The 20,514-nt window shown below is 37.7% G+C and overlaps 1 protein-coding gene across 2 annotated transcripts in view; it reads right to left on the bottom strand.

Annotated features, from left to right (window-relative positions):
* Window positions 1-20,514, bottom strand: part of LOC149180593 (sterol 3-beta-glucosyltransferase UGT80A2-like) — a 394,856-nt gene that overhangs the window by 69,478 nt on the left and 304,864 nt on the right. For both annotated transcript variants that reach the window (XM_089416191.1, XM_089416190.1), the window contains exons 12-13: window positions 8,298-8,400; window positions 8,046-8,122 (exon numbers count right to left, since the gene is read on the bottom strand). In XM_089416191.1, coding sequence (XP_089272317.1) covers window positions 8,046-8,122; window positions 8,298-8,400 — 180 coding nt within the window. The remainder of the gene's footprint in view (window positions 1-8,045; window positions 8,123-8,297; window positions 8,401-20,514) is intronic.

The raw sequence follows: 20,514 nt of genomic DNA, 5'->3' as shown, positions 1-20,514 counted from the left end.
ATACAACAAACACCAGAAATATTTAGGCTAGGTCTAACAAGAGGGTTGATATAGAATTGAATGAGACCAATATGGACGTACTGGAATCCTTTCCTGAGACTGAATTCAATATCTGTAGGTTTAAGCAAGGGGACTTGGTAGGCATGTTTCTACAAGGAGATGGGTATAATAGATGAACTGTATTGGACTCTCTAGAGACTTTTGAGATCAAAGAACTTGGTTTCATAAACTTTAAGCAGAGGAACTTTAGGTATACGTCTGTTAGGGACATGACTAAATTCATTTATATCCACAACAAGACTATCTTGAGTATTTTCAAAAATAACTGCCTCATCATATTTTTGCTTTGACGCCCTAATAGTAGAGTTTTACTGTAACTAGCAGAAAGTTACTACAAAAGCAAGTATTAAGAAGTTCAAAGGCAAATTCCTGACTCATAGTATGGAATTACCAAAATAGCACTTAAAATGGCTCTCTAGACTGGCCTTCAATCGAGCTGTGCAGACCCTAGAAAATGTGCCACTCATCTTTGAACTTGAACCTTCATCTCTCAGCTACTTGGCTCTGATTCCGCTGACTAGCTCTTGCATGCAAGCATATATCCAGTTGTATGAAAAGGCCAACAATCCACCTATGTCCATTCGTGGAAACATCATGCCAAAATGTCTAAGCTCTCTCTATTTCCATACTTCTTAAATATAGTGGGAAAAACAGTGATTTACCTCCCTCGCACCATGCTCTTAGTTCTCGTCATGGGCATTGCTCTATCAACATTTTCTTGTTCCTTTTGATATGTTTCTGTATTTTGTGGCCTTTCCACATTGCAATTCTAACAATATATATATATATATATATATATATATATATATATATATATATTTATGTTTGTGAATCCCTGGTTTTTACTAATAGTGGCTTTCTGAAATACCCCAACTTCATGCAACAATTGGCATCCATCCTACGATATGATCTAATGCTAAGTTGCCAGGATTCGAATATGGATCAACAATTGAAATTGATCATGTCATAGAACCCATATGTGCTTTCCATTTCAATAATCAACAATTAAAACTCAACACCATGTCATAGACATTGTTTTTAAACCCGGCCCGCTCGGAACCGACTCGGCCGAGTTGGTCCGAGTCTACCAACAAAATTTCAACTCGGCCTCTAACCCGGTTCGGCCGGCCGAGTTACTACCGAGCTGGCTGAGTCATTGCATGACTCGGCCGGCTCAGTAGTAACTTGGCTGGCTCAGCCGAGTCTGCATCAACCCGGCCGGGTAGCCGACAGCGGCCAATGAACCTTTAAAACACGCATTTTTTTTATTTTTTATTTTATTTTTATGAGTGTGGGGGGACTCCAAAGGGGTTTATGAATTAGTTTGTTGGTCTTTGGGGTCCATTCCCCTCTCCCAAACCCTATTTAACCCACTCAACCCCTCTCATTCTCTCACAGTGATCTCATGCATTTGAGTGAGAATTTCAGTGAGAGTTTGTGAGGAGTTGTTGAGTTTGTTTTTGGAGTAGCAGTGAAGAGTCTTGGGCAAGCATTGTAGCTGGAGTGAGGAGCTTCTTGGGCAGCCATTGGAGCAGCATTGAGGAGTTGGTTTCTTGGAGCAAGCTTGAGGAGGCAGTTTGTGCCTGGAGATATTTTTTTTCACTTGTACAAATTTGTTTTTGGCATTTGCTTATTAAATTTTAGGTGCATATCTAGTAATCCTAAAGATTGTTTTTTGTGAAAGAAATGAACATTGAATCAATGTTTTATTTTCTTTTTTTCATTTTCAGATTGTTTGATTTCATTTCCAAGTCAAAAAATGGCACCTAGAGTGAAAGATGTTGCTTGGGCATATGTTGAAATGGTTGATAGTCAAATGCATTGCAAATTTTGCCATAGGAAAATTAAGGAAGGCCCTGGGGCATTAATAGGCTGATACAACATTTGGCGGGGATTAGAGGCCAAATTACTCCATGTACCTCACCAGAAATTGGGGAGATTAGGAAGGAATTATTAGCCAGCTTTGAGAAGTTTAAAGAAGATAAGGCTAGGCAAAAAGAGTTAGAGGTTGAAATTGGGAGGAAGAGGGAAATACAAGAAATGATGGCTACCAACCGCCATTATGATTTTGAGGGTTCTTCCTCTATCCCTCGTACTGATGAATCCAACCCTTTCCGATATGTTCCTCTCTCTTTGGATTCTATTCAAGAAAAGGGAAAGGGTAGAATGAAAAAGGGTGATATGACTATCAAAAGTTATTTCACTCCCTCCTCTCCATCAGATGCACATGGTCCTCAAGCTAGTAAAAGTCAAATGCAGCCCACTTTAGATGACCATTGGAAGAAAGAATTGAGGGAGACTGCTTGTGATTACATAGCTAGATGGTGGTATGATGCTGATATCCCCTTCAATGCTTCCCGTTCACCGTATTATGAGCCTATGTTTGATGCCATACATGCTGCTGGAAAAGGCTTCAAAGGACCTACTATGCATGAGCTAAGGGAGTATCATTTGCAAAAAGAAATTTCATCCATTAATGAGTATTTGAAATATTTCAAGGACTCATGGGCAAGAACAGGATGTACCATCATGTCAGATGGATGGACTGATCAAAGAAACTGTACCATCATAAACTTTCTTATCTTCTGCCCACAGGGAACCATGTTTTCAAAATCAGTTGATGCATCTAATAAGGTAAAAGATGGGCAATTGTTGTTTCAGCTATTGGATGAGGTTGTTGAGGAGGTGGGGGTGGCTAATGTTGTTCAAGTCATCACATGCCTCTAACTATGTTCTTGTTGGTAAATTGTTAGAGGAAAAACACAAGACCATCTTTTGGACCCCATGTGCTGCACATTACATAGACCTCATGCTTGAGGATATTAGAAAATTAGAATGGGTCAAAAAAACTGTAGATCATGCCAAAAGCATAACAAAATTTATCTACAATCATTCATGGATTTTGAGCCTCATGAGGAAACACACTGGGGGCAGGGATATTATTAGGCCTGCCATCACTAGACTTGCTACTCATTTTTTGACATTGCAATCTATGCTTTCCCAAAATAGAAACATGCAAAAGTTGTTTTCCAGTGATGAATGGAATCAAAGCCACTGGTCTCACAAACAGGAAGGCAAAGAATTGAAAAAGAAAGTTAATGAAGAAAGCTTTTGGAGAAAGGCAGCAGAGATTGTGAAGCTTGCTGAGCCATTGGTTAAGGTGTTGCGGTTGGTGGATGGGGAAAGATTGGCTATGGCCTTCATTTATGAGGCTATGGATCAAGCAAAGGAGCAAATAAAGAGGGCATACAAGGATAGAGTGGCTAAGTATGGGCCCATTTGGGCAATCATTGATGAAAGATGGAACAATCAACTCTGTCGCCCTATACATGTAGCTGGGTATTTTTTGAACCCACGGTATCATTATAAAGCTAAGCTATGTCACAGGGTTCGCCGAATTTGAAGGTTCAGGTTCGAAATTCGGCGAACCTCAAAAAAAATTGAAATTCGTTCAGGTTCGCCGAACCTGAAATTCGAACCCGAAGGCGAACCTAATCGAATTCGAACCTGAACGAACCTAAACGCACCTAAACGCGAATTTAATCGAATTTTTTTAAGGTTCGATTTAGGGTTCGATTTAGGGCTCTGCTTCTAAATTTTATTAAAAAGGAGCCCCCCTATGTCTTTTTATTCATGTCGCTTCTCGTTGCCACGCACATGTTCGCACATCTCCGCCCTCGAAGTCTCCTTTTGCGGTGCGTTGGTTTTACGCTACCTATATGTGGATAACAACAACACGAGTGTGGACTTTCAAACGCTTACTCACTTTTTCCTTTCACTGATTTAGAATACGTAAGATAATCTGTCGTATAAATTTAAGCAGGCAACTCTTTTGAATTATTTATATTCGTAAGGAGGAATAGCTCACTTTTCCAACATTTTCAGGCGCCTGTAATCGGTTCCTTTTCACCGGTATTCGTGGCACATTCACTATTTTGGATAAGTAGCAACGTTTTAAGTTTTGGTTTTAGTGTCGTAACCTTTTTATTATACGGGCACCATGAGTTTTATGAGGCTATGAACTCTCAAATGAAAATATATAAATATTACTATTCGAGAATCGATTGTCATTTTATGAAATGAGTGTACATGTTTGCCATATAGTTTATATTTTATGATAAATATGTAAATATGTTATATTTGTTATATAACAAAATATTTTTTATTATTTTAAAATTTGTTAGAGATTTCGTATCTCTTTTCAGTTTTGTTTTTCAGTCGAATTGATGGCATATCCATTTTTTTTAAAAGTGAAAACGTTTAAAGTTTTGGACCTTGGTTTTATATGTAAACTTTTTTTAATGATACACGAGGATTATGAGGAAAATATAGAAATGTTTTTTTGATATCCATGGATGTGAACTGACTATACGTGTTTTCCATGAAGTGTGTATTTTATGATACATATTTAAATATCTTATATTTAATATATTAAAAATATTATATAGATATATATATATATATATATATATATTAAAAATATGTAATGTCAAACCTAATGTCGAACCTCATTCGAACCTGATCGGAAAATTCGAATTCGAATCGAACTTAATCGTTGTCAAACTCAAATTCGAACTCGAACCGTGTGACATAGAAGCTAAGGAGTCAAGAGCTTTGAGGAGGGAGGTTAGAGATGGATTGATTGACTGCATTGTTAGCATGATCCCATTGGAGTCTGATCAGCTGGAGATACACCGACAGGTCACGACCTTCAACAATGCCTCAGGTACCTTTGGGAAGAACCTAGCAACGATTGCAACTGCAAGAGAAGCAGATGAGCCAGGTAAACAAAAATTTCAATTTTCAAATTCTTGATAATTTTTTAAATTTTGTTAAATTGTTTATAATTTGAAAGTTGGATATAATTTGAAATTTTGTTGAGCTAACTCATTACACTCTTATGTTTTTTGCAGCGCAATGGTGGGAGGCTTTTGGTGGCCATTGTCCTGAATTGCAGAAGTTTGCAATTTGTATTTTGAGTCAAACTTGCAGTGCTACTGGGTGTGAGCGCAATTGCTCTATCTTTGAGAGGATTCCCACAAAGAAGAGAAACTGTTTGGATCAAAACCGATTAAATGATCTAGTCTATGTCCAATACAACCTCCGGCTCAGACGCAACCAATTGCTGAACACAAGACCTGATTCAGATCCCATTTTGTTGGAAGACATTGATCCAACATCAAATTGGGTAGTGGAGAGTCATCCAACAGAGTTTGATTCTGATGAGGATCTTGATTTGGATTTACATAGGGAGGCATCACTCGAACATGATGTTCAGTTGAATGCAGATCCCGATCCACTTGTACTACCAGCCTCAGCCTCACAGCCAGCAAGGACTCTAGTTGCAGGCACTTCCTCTGCTCAGCCACAACAGAAGCGCAGCCGCATATCTTCTCTATCTCAGCTTGCATCTGCTACACAACCTGCTAGTGCTACCACTTCTACAGTTGCAATTGGAGATGATGATGAGGAGGAGCCATGGGGCCCCCTGTCTGACTCTGATGATGATCCAAAGATTGATCCACATGATCTTGGCTCCTCTGGCAGTAGCTACTAGCCAGTGGCCCAGTAGCTACTGGTCACAGTTTACTTTTGTTATAGAGGCCATTTCTAGCCTCCTTGGTTATATGTTTTTGCTTTGAATCTTTGATCATGTATGTATTGGACAGTGTACTGGGTGCCATTTTGATATAATGGATATATTCATGAGCCTAATTTGATCATATGTTGTCTTCCACCTATATAGTATATTCTAATGCCGTGTGTTTAGAAACATGAATGAAAATCTTTAAAATTATGTTTTCTTATAAAAAAATAAATATTTAATGTATTTTTTACAATGACCAATTCATTGAAATCGCGCTAGCCGAGTCGATACCGAGTCAGAGTCGGAGTCGGAGTTGACCCTCGGCCGAGTCGGAGTCCGAGTCAGCATTTTAAAACATTGGTCATAGAGCCTCTCCACTCTTTCTAGCAAACCCTTGCCCTTGTCTTTCTACATTATAAAGCCAGATTCCATTTTTGACAGATCCCATCCAAATATGAATCTGTATCCAATCTGAGGATCTGCAAATCCATCTCCTAGGGCGAATGGACTAATAAGAGAGATATAACATCAATGATTTAGTATTTGGGGCACCTCCATTTAAAACTCCCCGTAAAACTCATGGCAAAGTGTCACGTGCACAACATCATAAACTGCTTGGACAAAACTGAAAAAACATAAAATCATTTTATTCCACTTGGAATAGTAGAGAAGCTTGGTTATACTAACGTAGAATCTATCATTGGGCATCTTTCAAGTCTTGGACAAAACTGAAAAAACATAAAATCATTTTATTCCACTTGGAATAGTAGAGAAGCTTAGTTATACTAATGTAGAATCTATCATTGGGCATCTTTCAAGTTGGGAACTTCTTTTGATTTACATTCACAAATAGAAGTGCAACCCTTGATAAATTGTGTGGAACATATCTTACAATGAAAGACTATCTTCCCATTTACCCTTAAAAAATGGGAGTACTTAATGTGCTTGAGGCCTTATGAAACCCCACAGCCATAGAATAGTATTGTCAGTTCCTCTTTGATTCCATAATAAACTATTTGTCTAGTTTGAAACCCTCTCAATCCCATATCAAACTATACTAAGGAGTCCCACTCCTTGATCCTTCTTTCTTACATAGATCATGAGAACCACATTAAAATACCAATTTACACAACCACACGTTAATTCATCTCAACAGGTTCACTTCAAAGTTAAGAATATAAGATAAATTGTGTCCTATATTAGATCACAATGAATGTTTCTCAACAATGTTTTGCATGGTACCTTTATATAGTCCTCTTACTTACCTAAGGCCCTCACATCTTCAACAAGGATTAATACTTCTCTGTGGACCTTTCGTGGTGATAATACCATGCCAAACATTACTCTCATAAAAGAGAGTAGAAAAATGATGGCTTGGAAGTTCTTGAAGATTAAAGGTACCTCATCCACAGGTCAGTTATATTGCCCCGAGTTGCATTACAATTCTTACCTATGCTTGATATGTCCACCCATATATGCAATATCATAGGTCCTCTTTCCAGCTACCAATAATCTTTGATAACCCTTAACCTCATCTTGCAGTAACTAACTTGATGAAATCTTTTCATGCAGGGGAAACCATAACGAAAAGAAAATTCATCTAGTTCTGGCACAGAGACACCAAAGATCATATCTTAGCAAAAGTTTGGCATGTGCAAAGTGCAGTATTGTACTACAGGTATCAGCAAAAGGGATTGATGACTTTTTTAGTTGAATAACATCACGTGGGTCAGGATTGAATATTTTTCTCAATGAAATAACAACACTAGGATAAGCATTGATTATTTTTCAATTAAATAATATCAATAGGATAAGGTGTGCAACTTGCAGCCATGGTTAAAAGACATCAAATAATACATGATAGATAAAAATACATCAATGTTTTCTACATTCGAATGTTTCTTCTGCATACTTCAGAATGAAAACAATTACAGAGACAACAAGATGGGATGCAATAGTGATATCAGAAATTTGAATGCTCTAAATCTTAGTTTGGGTTTCCGTCCCATGGAAACCAGCTACACTTCAAATTGGGGTTGTCAACATGCATAAAGTAACAATATTAGACGTTATTACTCCAAGACACTGATATGTGACAAGTTACATTCCACTTGTAGTGTGCTAAGGCCTAATTTTATTCATTTCTAGTTGTCAAGAAGAACGTCTCAATTTCAAGGACATTTCTAGGTAACAAATGTGCACTTCAGGATTACACATAATACTGCAGTCTTGAGCATTGATAGATCTTACAACGTTACTACTCAAGGTGGTGGGGAATGAACTCTGCCTACAGCTATAAATAGATGCATTCAACTACAGAATATTAGATTTATTTATATTGTTTATAATATCTGCTACTGTGCAGGCACCATGGGAGCAATGAACCAAGAAACCTTACCACAGCTGCACAACGTGGAAACAACCAATCGTGAGGGCAGTTATCAAGTGTGTAAATGAAGTCAGCCGGCTCTGCCACTAACCAAACAATGTAATAATGAGAAGATATTCCATGCAGTAACACATGACGATGATATGCAATAGACAAACTAAAGTAATTGCTATTGAGTTGCTATTACATAATCCGACTTTCTTTGTTTCTCATATATAGAAAAGAGCTAAATAAAAGAATCGTTAGAATTATTAAACTTACAGTTTCCAAGACCTCCCCAACCCTTATTAATGATTCCTCTTTGGCCAGTTTGTTTTATTGCATTCACAATGATAGTCGTCATGCCTTGTGGATCTTGAACAGGCTTCAAAATTGATCAATACAACAAAAAAGGATAGTATACATAAGCATATTGTGAAGGACAGAATTTTCAACATCAAGCAAACATAAGCATGAATTGTTGTATAAAAATGTTCATTTAGGTGTTATAGCCACAATTTTAGATGAACAATTGTAGAAAATCGGTGAAATAGCGATTTTTCACAATGTCAGACCTCAAATGAAAAATCAGGATGAAGAAATCATAGGATTTCGAAAATTTTGACATTAAAATTTTTTGGAAAAAACCCGCAAAAATTGGCAAAAGATGAAAAAATCAGCAAAAATGGGAAAAAACTGCCAGGCTAATTTTAACCCTCTTATAGTGCCAGTGCTTTTTTTCTTCCAAAACTCATTTGTCTCTGCAGTTGTTAAGGATAAGAGGGAAGGAATTTACCACCATCAACAACCAATCTTAGGAGGGTCAAACCATTGTTCTCATCGACATCAAGTCTTTTTTATTGTAGCAGGGATAAATTCCTATTTGCCAATAATTTTCATGTTGAATTGTAACTATGGTCGGTCTTCATAATGTATATTTGGTCACTTGATGTACTTGTATTTATTATAGTAAAGCATACTTTAAATGCTAGGGTCAAAAGAAAAATTATTCTGAATCAAAGTCCCATTGCGACTTTTTTAAAGAAGAAAATTTGAAATTTTGAATTGTAATTTTCAGCTCCAAACAAATGTCAAGTTGGCCTCCCTCCAAGTCAAGTCAGCCCTGGCAGAAGTCACACCCATTCGGCCAAGTCAGATCATTATATAAAGGCAATACGACCTCCTCCACTTGGGCAGATCACATATCTCACACAAGACAACTTTTGGGCAAGCAAGCAAAGGACAAGAAGGACAAATAGGACGAAGAAGAGAACGAGTTGGCTCTCTCTCTTTCTCATAAACTCGCACGTCTAAATATAGTCTCTCTCTCCTGGTTCGTAGTTTTCTTGGGAATTCTGTTGCAGGGGGGTGAAATTCTGGGCAACTGCAAGGGCTGAAATTCTGGGGCCACTAACAGCGGCAGGAAGGCCGAAATAGCTGGGTCAGATCAGGCAGAGTGAATTTCTGGATCAGATTGGGAGGCTTGACTTGGAGGGGAAGACCAGATTTGACCATACGTCTAGGTGTGCCTCTAATTGAACAAAAGTATTTCTCTATTGAAAAGGTTGTTGGGTTATTCCCCTTGGTGGGTTTTCCTAAGGTAAATCTTGTCTCTTCTTTGTGCATTGTGATATCTATTGTTCTACTTGTTGAGACATCAATAGGGCAACAATTAGAGTGATTTCTCTTTACATTGATAATTGCTTGTGAAGTTATGTTGCACTCTTATTACTTTATTATGTAATTTTCATCACACAATTACCAAAACCATAAACCATGAAGATCACAAAAGAAACAAAGAACACAAGATGTAGGCTCCAAGCCAAGGAAAATCCCCTCCAAGGGGAAAACCTAGTAGAATTCTTCCCTTCTTATAGAATCAGAATCAAAATGAGTAATCCAAGAGCGAAACAACAAGAGCAAGACCTCCCACAAGACACAAGTCAGCCCTCCTTCCAAGCTCTTCCAACAAGTCAAAGTCAAACCAAGTCAACACAAGTCAAAGCATTTCAAACTTGCTCCAATTTCAGATTTTTGGCCCCTACAATGGAATTTTGGCCCCTGCAATTAGATTTGCCATTTCTCACGTGTGAGGATTTTAGGGTGTTGATTTGGGGTAGCATCAGATGTGCTCTAAGCCACAAATTTTGCAGGGAGGCTTGGGCACATGCATTCCAGAATCCAAAGAACCCAAAAACTATTTTGGGAAATTCCACCCAGAGACAATTATATTAAAATAATTAATATTTTTAATGGGGTTCCTAAGTCTAAACTTAGGAAAATTAAAATATTAATGGGTATTAATCTAATTGTGGGTGAATCTTCTAGATAAAGACAGAGATCAAGTCAAAACGATCTGAGCCTTTGATTAGGAGTTAATCTAGGTCGTTGGTTATCCAACAGGAAGATATAAGAAGGGGCTTGAGGGTCATTTGGAAAACACACCAGGCAGATACTCAGTTGCCCGAGTAAAATCGATTTTCTCACTAGTCAAAGTTCGGCAAGAGAAAATCGATTCAGAGGGAGAGTTGCAGGTGGAGGAGAGACAGAGAGGGTTCAGCATCAGTCAAAGAGACAAGGACGAAGACGTAGAGCAGTAGAAGGGACAGCGCTGGGCAGATTGACGTTGGGAGAGGCAGCGCTGGCTTGGGTGACGCAAGCATTGCGTAGGCCAGTCCAGGGGCCAAAGAAAGTGACGTTGGGCAAGCCAGAGAGATGCAGAGGGTGGAGGAACTTCTCTCTCGGGTCAGATACTTGTTCAGGAATGTCTATAAATTTTTCTCAGAAAGCCTTGTTCTATACTGCTAGGTGTAATTTGTACATGAAGATTTTGCTGAAGAATAATAAAACCCTCATCTGCTGCACCGGTTTTCCCACATTGGGTTTTTCCAGGGACAATTGTCCAAAAATAACTGTGTCATTGTGATTGTATTTGTGCCAGCATTTTACTTACATTTACTTTCTGCAATGTTTTAATTGTGAAGGCTACAGTAGAATATATTTTGATATTTGTCGTAAGAATACAATAGATAACTTATTTCTGAGGTAATAAGTAGAAGAAATAATATTAATCACTGCAGTAGGATTTCTATTTAAAAATTTTCACATAGGGCAGAAGAAGTCCTTAGACCTTTGTTTTCTCTCTCTTGTCTTCCTTAGAATTTCACTTTTCTTTTAGGCTTCCTTAGTTGGTTTTCTCTCTCTTCTTGGTACAGAAATTGAACTTGCTTGCTTGTCTCCAAATGAGGTCAAACTATCCTCTATTTATACACATCCAAGATGTCGAATGGGTTCCTTTCAGGGCCGACTTGGTCTTGTGTGGACAAAAATGACATTTTTTACTCAAATAAAAATATGTTTCCACTTTCTTTTCAAAGTCCAAATGGGACTTGACTCTAGTACAATTATTTGATTCATGACAAATATATTATTTTGACTTAGAAAACCCTAGAAGCATGAAGAACATGCTTGACCTAATTAACCAATTGACTTGAGCATGAAACCCATGCTTGGAAAATAATATTTCTTTTTCTTCTTTTGTTTTTTACATGAAATACATAATAATACAAATTATGAAGACCGAACCTAGTTACATTTTTCACCACTATTATTTTTTTTATGGTTGAATTTATGAAGTATAATTATTGAATGATAAATTGGAATAGAAGTAAAAGAAGATCTATACCAAAAGTAATAATCAGTTTTTCAGAAACAATGTGCTAGTCTATATTGCACTTAGAAAATCAACATTTCATATTCTCAGAACGTAGGTATTTCTTCAAATTCCATCCTCCTAATTATTTATTTTTTCTAAATTTACGCAAGGTTGTCAAAGTGCATGTTTCTTGCATCTTATTATCCATTTTCATTGATCATAGAACAATTTATAAATCTCTTTTTCTTTAACAGCAAGCTTTTTTTTCCTCCAACAGTGTTTGATGTCCATTTTTTTAATTTTCTTTTGCCCTAGGTTTCGAAGTTGAAAATTGAGTGGAGCAGAGAAACCCAGTGTTTAACAAAAAATGATATGTATATATTATTAATGAATAAGATGATGATGATACAATTGCGCGAGGGCTTTGGCTTAAATATTGCCTCGGGTGCCTCTTGGTGAATCGGCATGATTTTTTATCATGCCCTTTGCCTTAATTTAACTAATAATTATAGGGATAAGTAATTTTTATATAACATTGCCTTCCTCCTAAAAAGATGTTTTGTCCTTAAAGCATACGTAACAACGGGAGCTATTGACGAAACATTTTTGTCTCCCAAGAAAGCTTCTTCTTCCAGTAAGTCCTTCCATTTGATCATGTATTCTTTGCTCATGATTGCAACTTCTTTTCCCTGATGGAGATGATACCTTCTACCTCTAGAATAACCCTTCCTACGTCAACTAAAGTCAGAAGTGTTGTTTGCGTTGATTGATGTTCACCAAGTTCTTTTTAAAGGCAAGATACATGGAAAACGTTGTGAACACGACTTTTATCAGGAAGGCTTAAACAGTATGCTACTTGGTTGATCTTTTTGTCAATCTAGTATGGTCCATAAAACTTTTGTGCCAATTTGTTTTTTTCCCTTCTGTTTTAAGGATAGCTGCTTGTAAGGTTGAAGTTTAACAAATACCCATTCTCCAACTTCAAATTCCCTCTCTGTTCTATTTCGATCAGCTTGCTGCTTCATACGATTTCTTGCATTATGTATATTTTCTTTAAGAGTTTGGATGACTTTTTGAGTTTCTTCTAACTAGTTTTTAACAGTTGTAAGATTTGTCTTGATGATAGCAAAGTCCTCGCATTTTGGAGGTTTGTAACCATACAGAGCTTGAAATGGAGTCATTTTCATTGACGTGTGGTAAGTGGAATTGTAACACCATTCAGCAATATGTAACCACTAAACCCACTTATTTTGTTTGTTTGTTTGTGGCGTAAAAATGTAAGTAGGCTTCCAAACATTTATTGACAACCTCTGTTTGGCCATCCGTTTGAGGATGATAAGTTGAACTCATGTTGAGGTAAGTTCCTACATGTTTGAAAAATTCCTTCCGAAAATTACCTTAAATTTGGCGTCTCTATCGCTCACAATGACCATGGGAAATCTACGTAATTTGTAAAAAAAAATTGCAAAATATCTCAGTGATTTGTTTTGTCGAGTCTGATTTCCTCATTGCAATAAAGTGAGCATACTTGGTGAGTCTGTCAACTACTACAAGAATTTTATACTTACCATCAGACATAGGTAAACCTTCAATAAAGTCCATTGATATTTCCTCCCATCTCTGATTCGGGATGTTTAAGGGATGAAGTAGTTTGGGTGTCATAATATTTTCATTTTTATTCCTCTGGCATTTATCACATTCGGCTACATATTTTTGAATATCATTATGCATTCCCTTCCAAAAGAATGATTGGCGGAATTATAGTAGGTTTTAAAGAATCCTACATGTTTGGTTGACAGTGAATCATGTGACCCTTTGAGAACCTTGGCTTTAAATTTGGAATCTGCATTCAGATAAATTCTTTCCTTGTACCATAGAATATCATTCTTCCATTCACATTTTCAATTTTGAGGAAGATTATTGATTATAGCACTTGTTTCTAGGTCTTTTTCATATTCACTTCGAATCTCATTAAGCCATTCGGGCACAACCACTAAAACTGCAAGTAATGATGGTTCTTCATCTTTCCTCGACAAAGCATCAGCTACTATGTTATCTTTCCCTTTCTTATGTAATATATCCATGTCAAAGGTAGCGATTTTTTCTATCCATTTTTATTGTTCTGTAGATAGCGTTTTTTGCTGGAGGAGATGTTGAAGACTATTATGATCTGTTCGTATTAAGAACTTACTTCCCAAGAGATATTGCTTCCATTTGACTAATTTGTGCATAATAGCAAGCATTTCCTTGTTGTATGTAGATTTGAGACGTTCTTGCTTATTGAGCTTCCTGCTTTCAAACGTGATTGGGAGACCATCCTGCATTAGTACTACTCCTATGCCAAACCTTGAGGCATCACATTCAATTACAACTGGTTTTGAGAAGTTTGGAGTTGCCAATACAGGGGCATTAGACATAACTTCATTCAAGTCTTCAAAACATTTTTCTGCTTCATCATTCCAACGAAATGAGTTCTCCTTTAGAAGGTTCGATAGGGGTGCGGTTATATGGGCATAGTTTTTAATAAATCTTCGATAATACCTGTTCAATCCTAAGAATCCTCTTAGGTTGGAGATATTAACTAGTTTGGGCCGTTCTCTTATAGCCTTGATCTTATTAGGATCTACTTTTACTCCTTCCTTGGATATTATATGCCCAAGATACTCTACTTCTTCCTTTTCAAAAGTTCTTTTGGACTTCTTGGCATAGAACTGATGTTTCTCTAATACCGTAAGAACTTGATCCAAATGTTGTAGGTGCTCCTTCCATGTTTTACTATAAATTAGAATGTCATCAAAGAATACTAACACAAACTTCCTTAGATATGGGTGGAATAGCTCGTTCATAGTAGCTTGGAATGTTGTTGGTGCATTGGTTAAACCAAAAGGCATTACCTTAAACTCGTAATGACCTTCATGTGTTCGGAACACAGTTTTTGCTATGTCTTCCAACCTTATTTTGATTTGGTAATACCCTGACCTTAAGTCCAATTTTGAAAAGTATTTAGCGCCATGTAGTTCATCCAACATTTCATCGATAAAAGGGATTGGAAACTTGTTTTTAATTGTTATTTTGTTTAGTCCTCAATAATCGACGCATAATCTGAATGATCCATCTTTCTTTCGAACTAATACCACTGGAGCAGCATGCGGACTTTTACTTTTTGTGATAATGCCACATTTTAAAAGATCCTGGACTAATCTTTCAATTTCAGTTTTTTGATGATGTGGATATCGATGCGGCTTCATGTTGATGGGATTTGATCCTACTTTGACTTCTATTGTATGCTCAATTTCTCTTTTAGGAGGCATCTTCATCGGAAGGTCTTGATATACTTTTTCGTGCTTTAAAATAGCTCTTGGACTTCTGGTACTTCTTCATTGACCAGATTCCAAGTTAACATTTCTAATTGATGACACTGTACTACATAAGCTGGCACCTTCTTCCGAATAATTTTCATCTGGGATGATGATACAATTTGGTTCTCCAGTGGTTGGAACCATATAATTTGTATTTCTTCGCTTCCCATTTAAATTTAATAAATTGCTTTTGACGGTTGGCAAAGTAAGTACCGAGGGTTTGTAGCCATTGAACACCTAGGACCACATCCACTCCTCCTAATGGTATAGTGTAGAACGGAGATTCTAAATTAAAGTCTTGAATTTGCAATTTGACTTTATGGCATTTCCTACCTTTTCAATTTTCTTACCGTCAGCTATCATAACCTTCATGTTCGGCACGGGAAATGTGAAAATGTTGAGTCTCTTTGCCATGGCTGAGTCCAAAAAATTGTGGGTGCTACAGATATCGATCAGAACAATTACATTGTTCTTCTTGATATGTCCTTTTAATTTTAATGTCTGGGGTTGTGGTATACATGTCATAGCTAATAATGATACTTATGGAATACTCTCATCATCTAGCTCTGGAGAGAATTCCGGAGAATCTTCAATTTCTTCTATGTCTGATTCATCACTGTCTGAATCATTAGTTGCTTCACATTTATACAGGTTCTTCGTATCTTTTCCTTTAGCACACCTATGTTTAGGGTCCCATTTTTCGCCATAATGTTTGCACTTGCCCTCTTTCATTCTTTGCATTTCCACGTTAGTTTTTTCTCCTTCACGAAAATGTGGTGGAACATATTTTGTGTTACCCACAGTGTTGCAGCAAACGTCCCCCCTCCCCCCACCCCGAATCAAAACCCCGATCCCCGATCTGTACGGATACGTGCGGGAAGCGTCGTACGAAACACGTTTCGGGCTGATAAACACACTTCCTGGAAATTTCGGAAGCGTGTGACCAAAATGCGTTTCGGTTTTTCCAAAACGCACTTCGTACGATGCTTCGGCCGTACGAAGTGTACGGATCGCAAGCGATTGTGTACAGCTTCCTCCGTTTCTGCAGCGTGGCCAAAAATGTGCTATTTTTTTTTTGCATTTTGCATTTTGCTTTGTTGGGGGTGGGTCCACCTTGGGTTAGGGTGAGAATGAAGGGATTTAACCCTCCATTCATCTCTCATTTTCTCACTTTGAGTTTATGAGAGTTGAAGAAGAGAAAAAAAGAGAAGAGAAGAGAGGAGAAGAGAGGAGAGTTTTAAGGAGTGAAGGAGAAGGAGCTAGGAGAAGGAGGAGGAGCTTGGAGGACTTCTATCTACAAGAGCTAAAGAGGTAAGTGCAAACCCCAAACTCCCTTATTTTTTTGAGATTTTTTTTTGTATTTTTCTCCTCCCTCTCCTACTTTCCCATTCTTTCTACTTGCTCATTTAATTGCAGGTTGTCCACCACCTATATCCATATTCCAAGATGGTGTTCTTTTGGCTTCTATGTATCATTCCACTTTTGGTTTTAAAGATGGCAATGGGGAGTAGGAATAGAAGGGAAGAAGCACAAGAGGATAGTGGTCCCAATATGAGTGACCCAATGTATGATGAGGAGGAAGGGTTTGAAGGGGAAGGGGATGAAGTTGAACCTGAAGGGGAAATTGAAACACTAGAGGGGAATGCTGCATTAACACCCTTGTGGAACTATGTGACCAAACATGAAGGGGGAAAGGGTGGTGGAAGCTACAAATTTTTGTGCCCTCATGGTTGTCATGGAGGAAAACCATTTAGTGGTTCATATACCCATGTGAGGAGGCATCTTTGTGGGGTGATGGACAGTAATGATAAAAAGAGTGTTGTGGGGTTACAAATTTGCCCAAACATTTCAGCTGAACAAAGAAGAAAATACATCCAAATAGAGGAGGTTGCACAACAAAAAAGCAAGAAACAGAAAACTCATTCTAAATCAAGTGCAACCTCTACATTTGGTAGCTCATCTCCTCATGGTACTTTTGGAAGCTCTGGAGGTAAAAGAACAATAGGGGATTTCCTTAATGTTGTTGAGAGGGATGATGTGGATGGAAAGAGATTCCGATTTCTTTGTGCTTGCGGTGTACCATTCAATGTGCTTTGCTCTCCCTATTGGCATGAAATGCTAAAGGACATCAATGAAGCCCCAAAAGGATACAAGTCCCCCAACTATGAGAAAGCTAGAAGAATGTTATTAGAAAGAGAAAAAGCAAAGGTTCAAAGAGCTTTGACACGTTTTACAAATGAGTGGGTAGATTGTGGGGTATCCATTGTATCAGATGGGTGGACAAATATTAGAAACCAACATTTGACAAATGTTCTTGGTGTTTTTGTTAGTGGTGTAGTGTTTATTACATGTCATGACTCCTCCTCCATCAATGCATCTTCCCAAAACATTGCAGATCTCCTATTGCAATCAATCAAAGATGTTGGTCCGAATAATGTGGTTCAAGTGATCACAGATAATGCAGCAAATTGTAAGGTAGCAAGAAAAATTATTGAGCGTACTCATCCACACATCTTTTGGTCTGGGTGCCTAGTTCACACATTGAACCTTTTGATGCATGATATTGTGAAGCATAAAGGATGGGGGTGGATTAATGAACTTTACAGGAGAGGGAAGCATCTCATTAAATTCATCACAAGGCATACAAGGGTAAACTACTTCTATGGCACTTACTCCAAGTTTCAATTGCTTAAACTTGCAAAGACAAGATTTGCCAGTGATTACCTCACCTTTAGGCAGCTAGTGAAGGTGAGACAAGCTTTAACTAATATGGTGTGTGCTGAAACATGGGATGAAATTAACACTGATAGAGATGGTGCTAATGCAGCTAAGGACACTATTCTTGACATGTACTTTTGGTCACAGGTTAAATATGTTTTGCAATTCACCAAACCAATTTATTACATGATCAAGTTTGGAGATTCAGATCGACCAATAATTGGGGAGGTGTATGAGCAAATGGATAGCATGTTGGGGCAGATTAAAGACATTGTTAAGCCTAGAGATATCACCTTGTACAATTATATTCGTGCAGAGGTGGAAAACCGATGGGAAATGCTAAATGTTCCATTGCATGCATTAGCATATGTTTTGACACCTAAATACTATCATCCATCATGGCTTTCAACACTAGCACCTGGGGGGGAAGCAAGAGAAAACCACACCAAGATCAAGAGGTTCACAAAAAATATATGATTGCATTGAGTAAATTAGTCCCTGATGAGGAGGAGGCTACCATGGTACGGAGACAGTTGAGCAACTATACGCTTAACACTGGTCCATTTGGGAGCATGCACGCAATTAGAGATCGAGAGACTTTTTCTTCTCTTGGGTGGTGGAACATGCATGGAGGGGCTACTCCACTTCTACAGAATTTGGCATTGCGGGTGCTATCACAAGTGGTAAACACTTCTTCTGCAGAGAGGTGTTGGAGCTCTTATTCTTTCATCCACAGTGTTAAAAGGAACAGGTTGAGTTTAGACCAAGCAGAGAGCTTGGTTTATGTTCATTACAACTTGCGATTGTTGTCCCATTACTGTGATGATGCAAAGACTAATAAAGACCTTAAGATTTGGGACAGGAATCCAGAGGAGCCCAATTTGGAGGATGGAGTGTCGCGATTAGATTAGTTAGAGCATGCTCTTATCTAGGTATGTCCATTGTGGTATGAATTTTGCTTATAAAGCATTTCTCTAATTCACGTTTTTAAATTTTTTTGTTAACTAGTGTTTTTTTTTTGTATGAATTTTTTGAGCGATTCCAGGATGATGATGATCATGTTGAGATGCCACCCCCATCTGGTCCCTTGGTTCTTAGGTTCCCTGGTTCAACACCAACAGCAGGGGGTTCGTCTTCATCAGTTTCATTGCTACAACTTCCACAAGCACCATCTTCTTCATTGCCATCACGTGGAGGCCCGCCACCACGTACTCTTCGTGGTGTAAGGAGAAGAGATTAGTAGATATATTCACAATTTACTACTTTTGTCATAGATTAATGATTAGACTTGTAGGCTTGTGAATTTGAAACTTTTTGTCTTGGCGATGACCAAGTGACCTATTTTGTAAACATTATTATTTGAATTTTGGACATGACAAATGTTGACAGTTTCTCACTTGCTAGATAAATAATAATATGCTCTACGTTTTATGTTTTATAATATGCTTAAATGTTCTATGTTTTATAATATGCTTAAAAATTTGATGTGTGTTTGTAATTGCTAGAATATAGATGGTTGATGTTCAAATAATTAATCATTCATGTACATACTAGTAACTACAATGGAATTATGGATGCCATATCTATCTTGATTTATGCAAAAATATACATGTTTTCATGTCTTCTACAACTAATTTGGTATTTGGGATGTTTGTTTTGAGTATAAATGCAAAAAAATATTAAAAATATATATATAGCAGACACTTCGCTTCCTAGATTTTTGGAAAATGACGCTTCCGCGTCCCCACTTCCAAAAACGTCCCCGTTTCGTCCCAGCTTCATGCAACATTGGTTATCCATGTTCGCGGCTTCGGAAAATCTTTGTCTCGAATATACTCTTTCAACCTTCGGCAACTATATTTTTTTATGCTTCTTTTCAGTAGCTTTTGCCTTCTATCTGGCTACCTCTAAAGAAGTGATATCACAAAGCTCAAGCTCAGCCTGGATATAGGGTTTACGTCCCATGATGTATGATTGAATAAGATGAGTCTCTGATAATCCAAGTACTCGTGCGGCCAAAGTTTCCCATTCTCGAGTGTATTCCTCCACATCTCCTTTTTGTTGCAATCTAGTGAGTGCTGAGAAGAACTCTTCTTACTTACACCTCAGAACCTTTTAAAGAACGCATTTCTAAATTTCCTCCAACTAATAGCAAGTGTTGTTTTTTTCCGCCACATATACCAATTATATGTTTCGCCTTCCTTTTGCATGGAAGCATGCCTGATCTTTTCATCATCATTGTCAGCACCGTAAATCTCGAAATATTCTTCTGCTTTATTAAACCAAGCAACATTGCATTTTTCGTTAACGTCAAATTTGGATAGCTCAAGTTTTTCTCTTCATTGATATGTAGCGATCGACGGGGTGAAGAAATGGCGTTGATTCGAAAACGGCATATTAGTGTATGGCTTGTAGAGCTGCCTATTTTGAACATTCGTGTTACTATTTTCTTGATTAAGCATGGAGGATGTCTTTGGAGACTCTGGTTTCCCATCTAAGTCTGACAATTTTGACGAATCTAGAGAATTGAGATGTTGAGTAGTCTCATTATTTTGGGGTATTTGATTGGGCGTAATCTTCATATTGTCACAAATACAGGTCAACATCACCATTGCTTGATCTACCTTACTTGAAAGGTCTGCCTGATCCTTTTTAAATTCATTCTTGTTCTGCTCGAGCTGACTCTCTATTCTCTTTGTTGTGTCTTGGAGCGCTTTGATTTTTTTGCCATTTCCAGTCACCTTAGCCTCAAGATCTATCGTTTTTT

Source organism: Pinus tabuliformis, chromosome 3_2 (genome assembly GCF_031772625.1).
Source record: "Pinus tabuliformis cultivar Carrire ecotype Pingquan chromosome 3_2, CPIR1, whole genome shotgun sequence".
Classification (NCBI taxonomy): Eukaryota; Viridiplantae; Streptophyta; class Pinopsida; order Pinales; family Pinaceae; genus Pinus; species Pinus tabuliformis.
The sequence above is the reverse complement of the archived record's forward strand: the minus strand, read 5'-3'. Positions and strand labels throughout refer to the sequence as shown.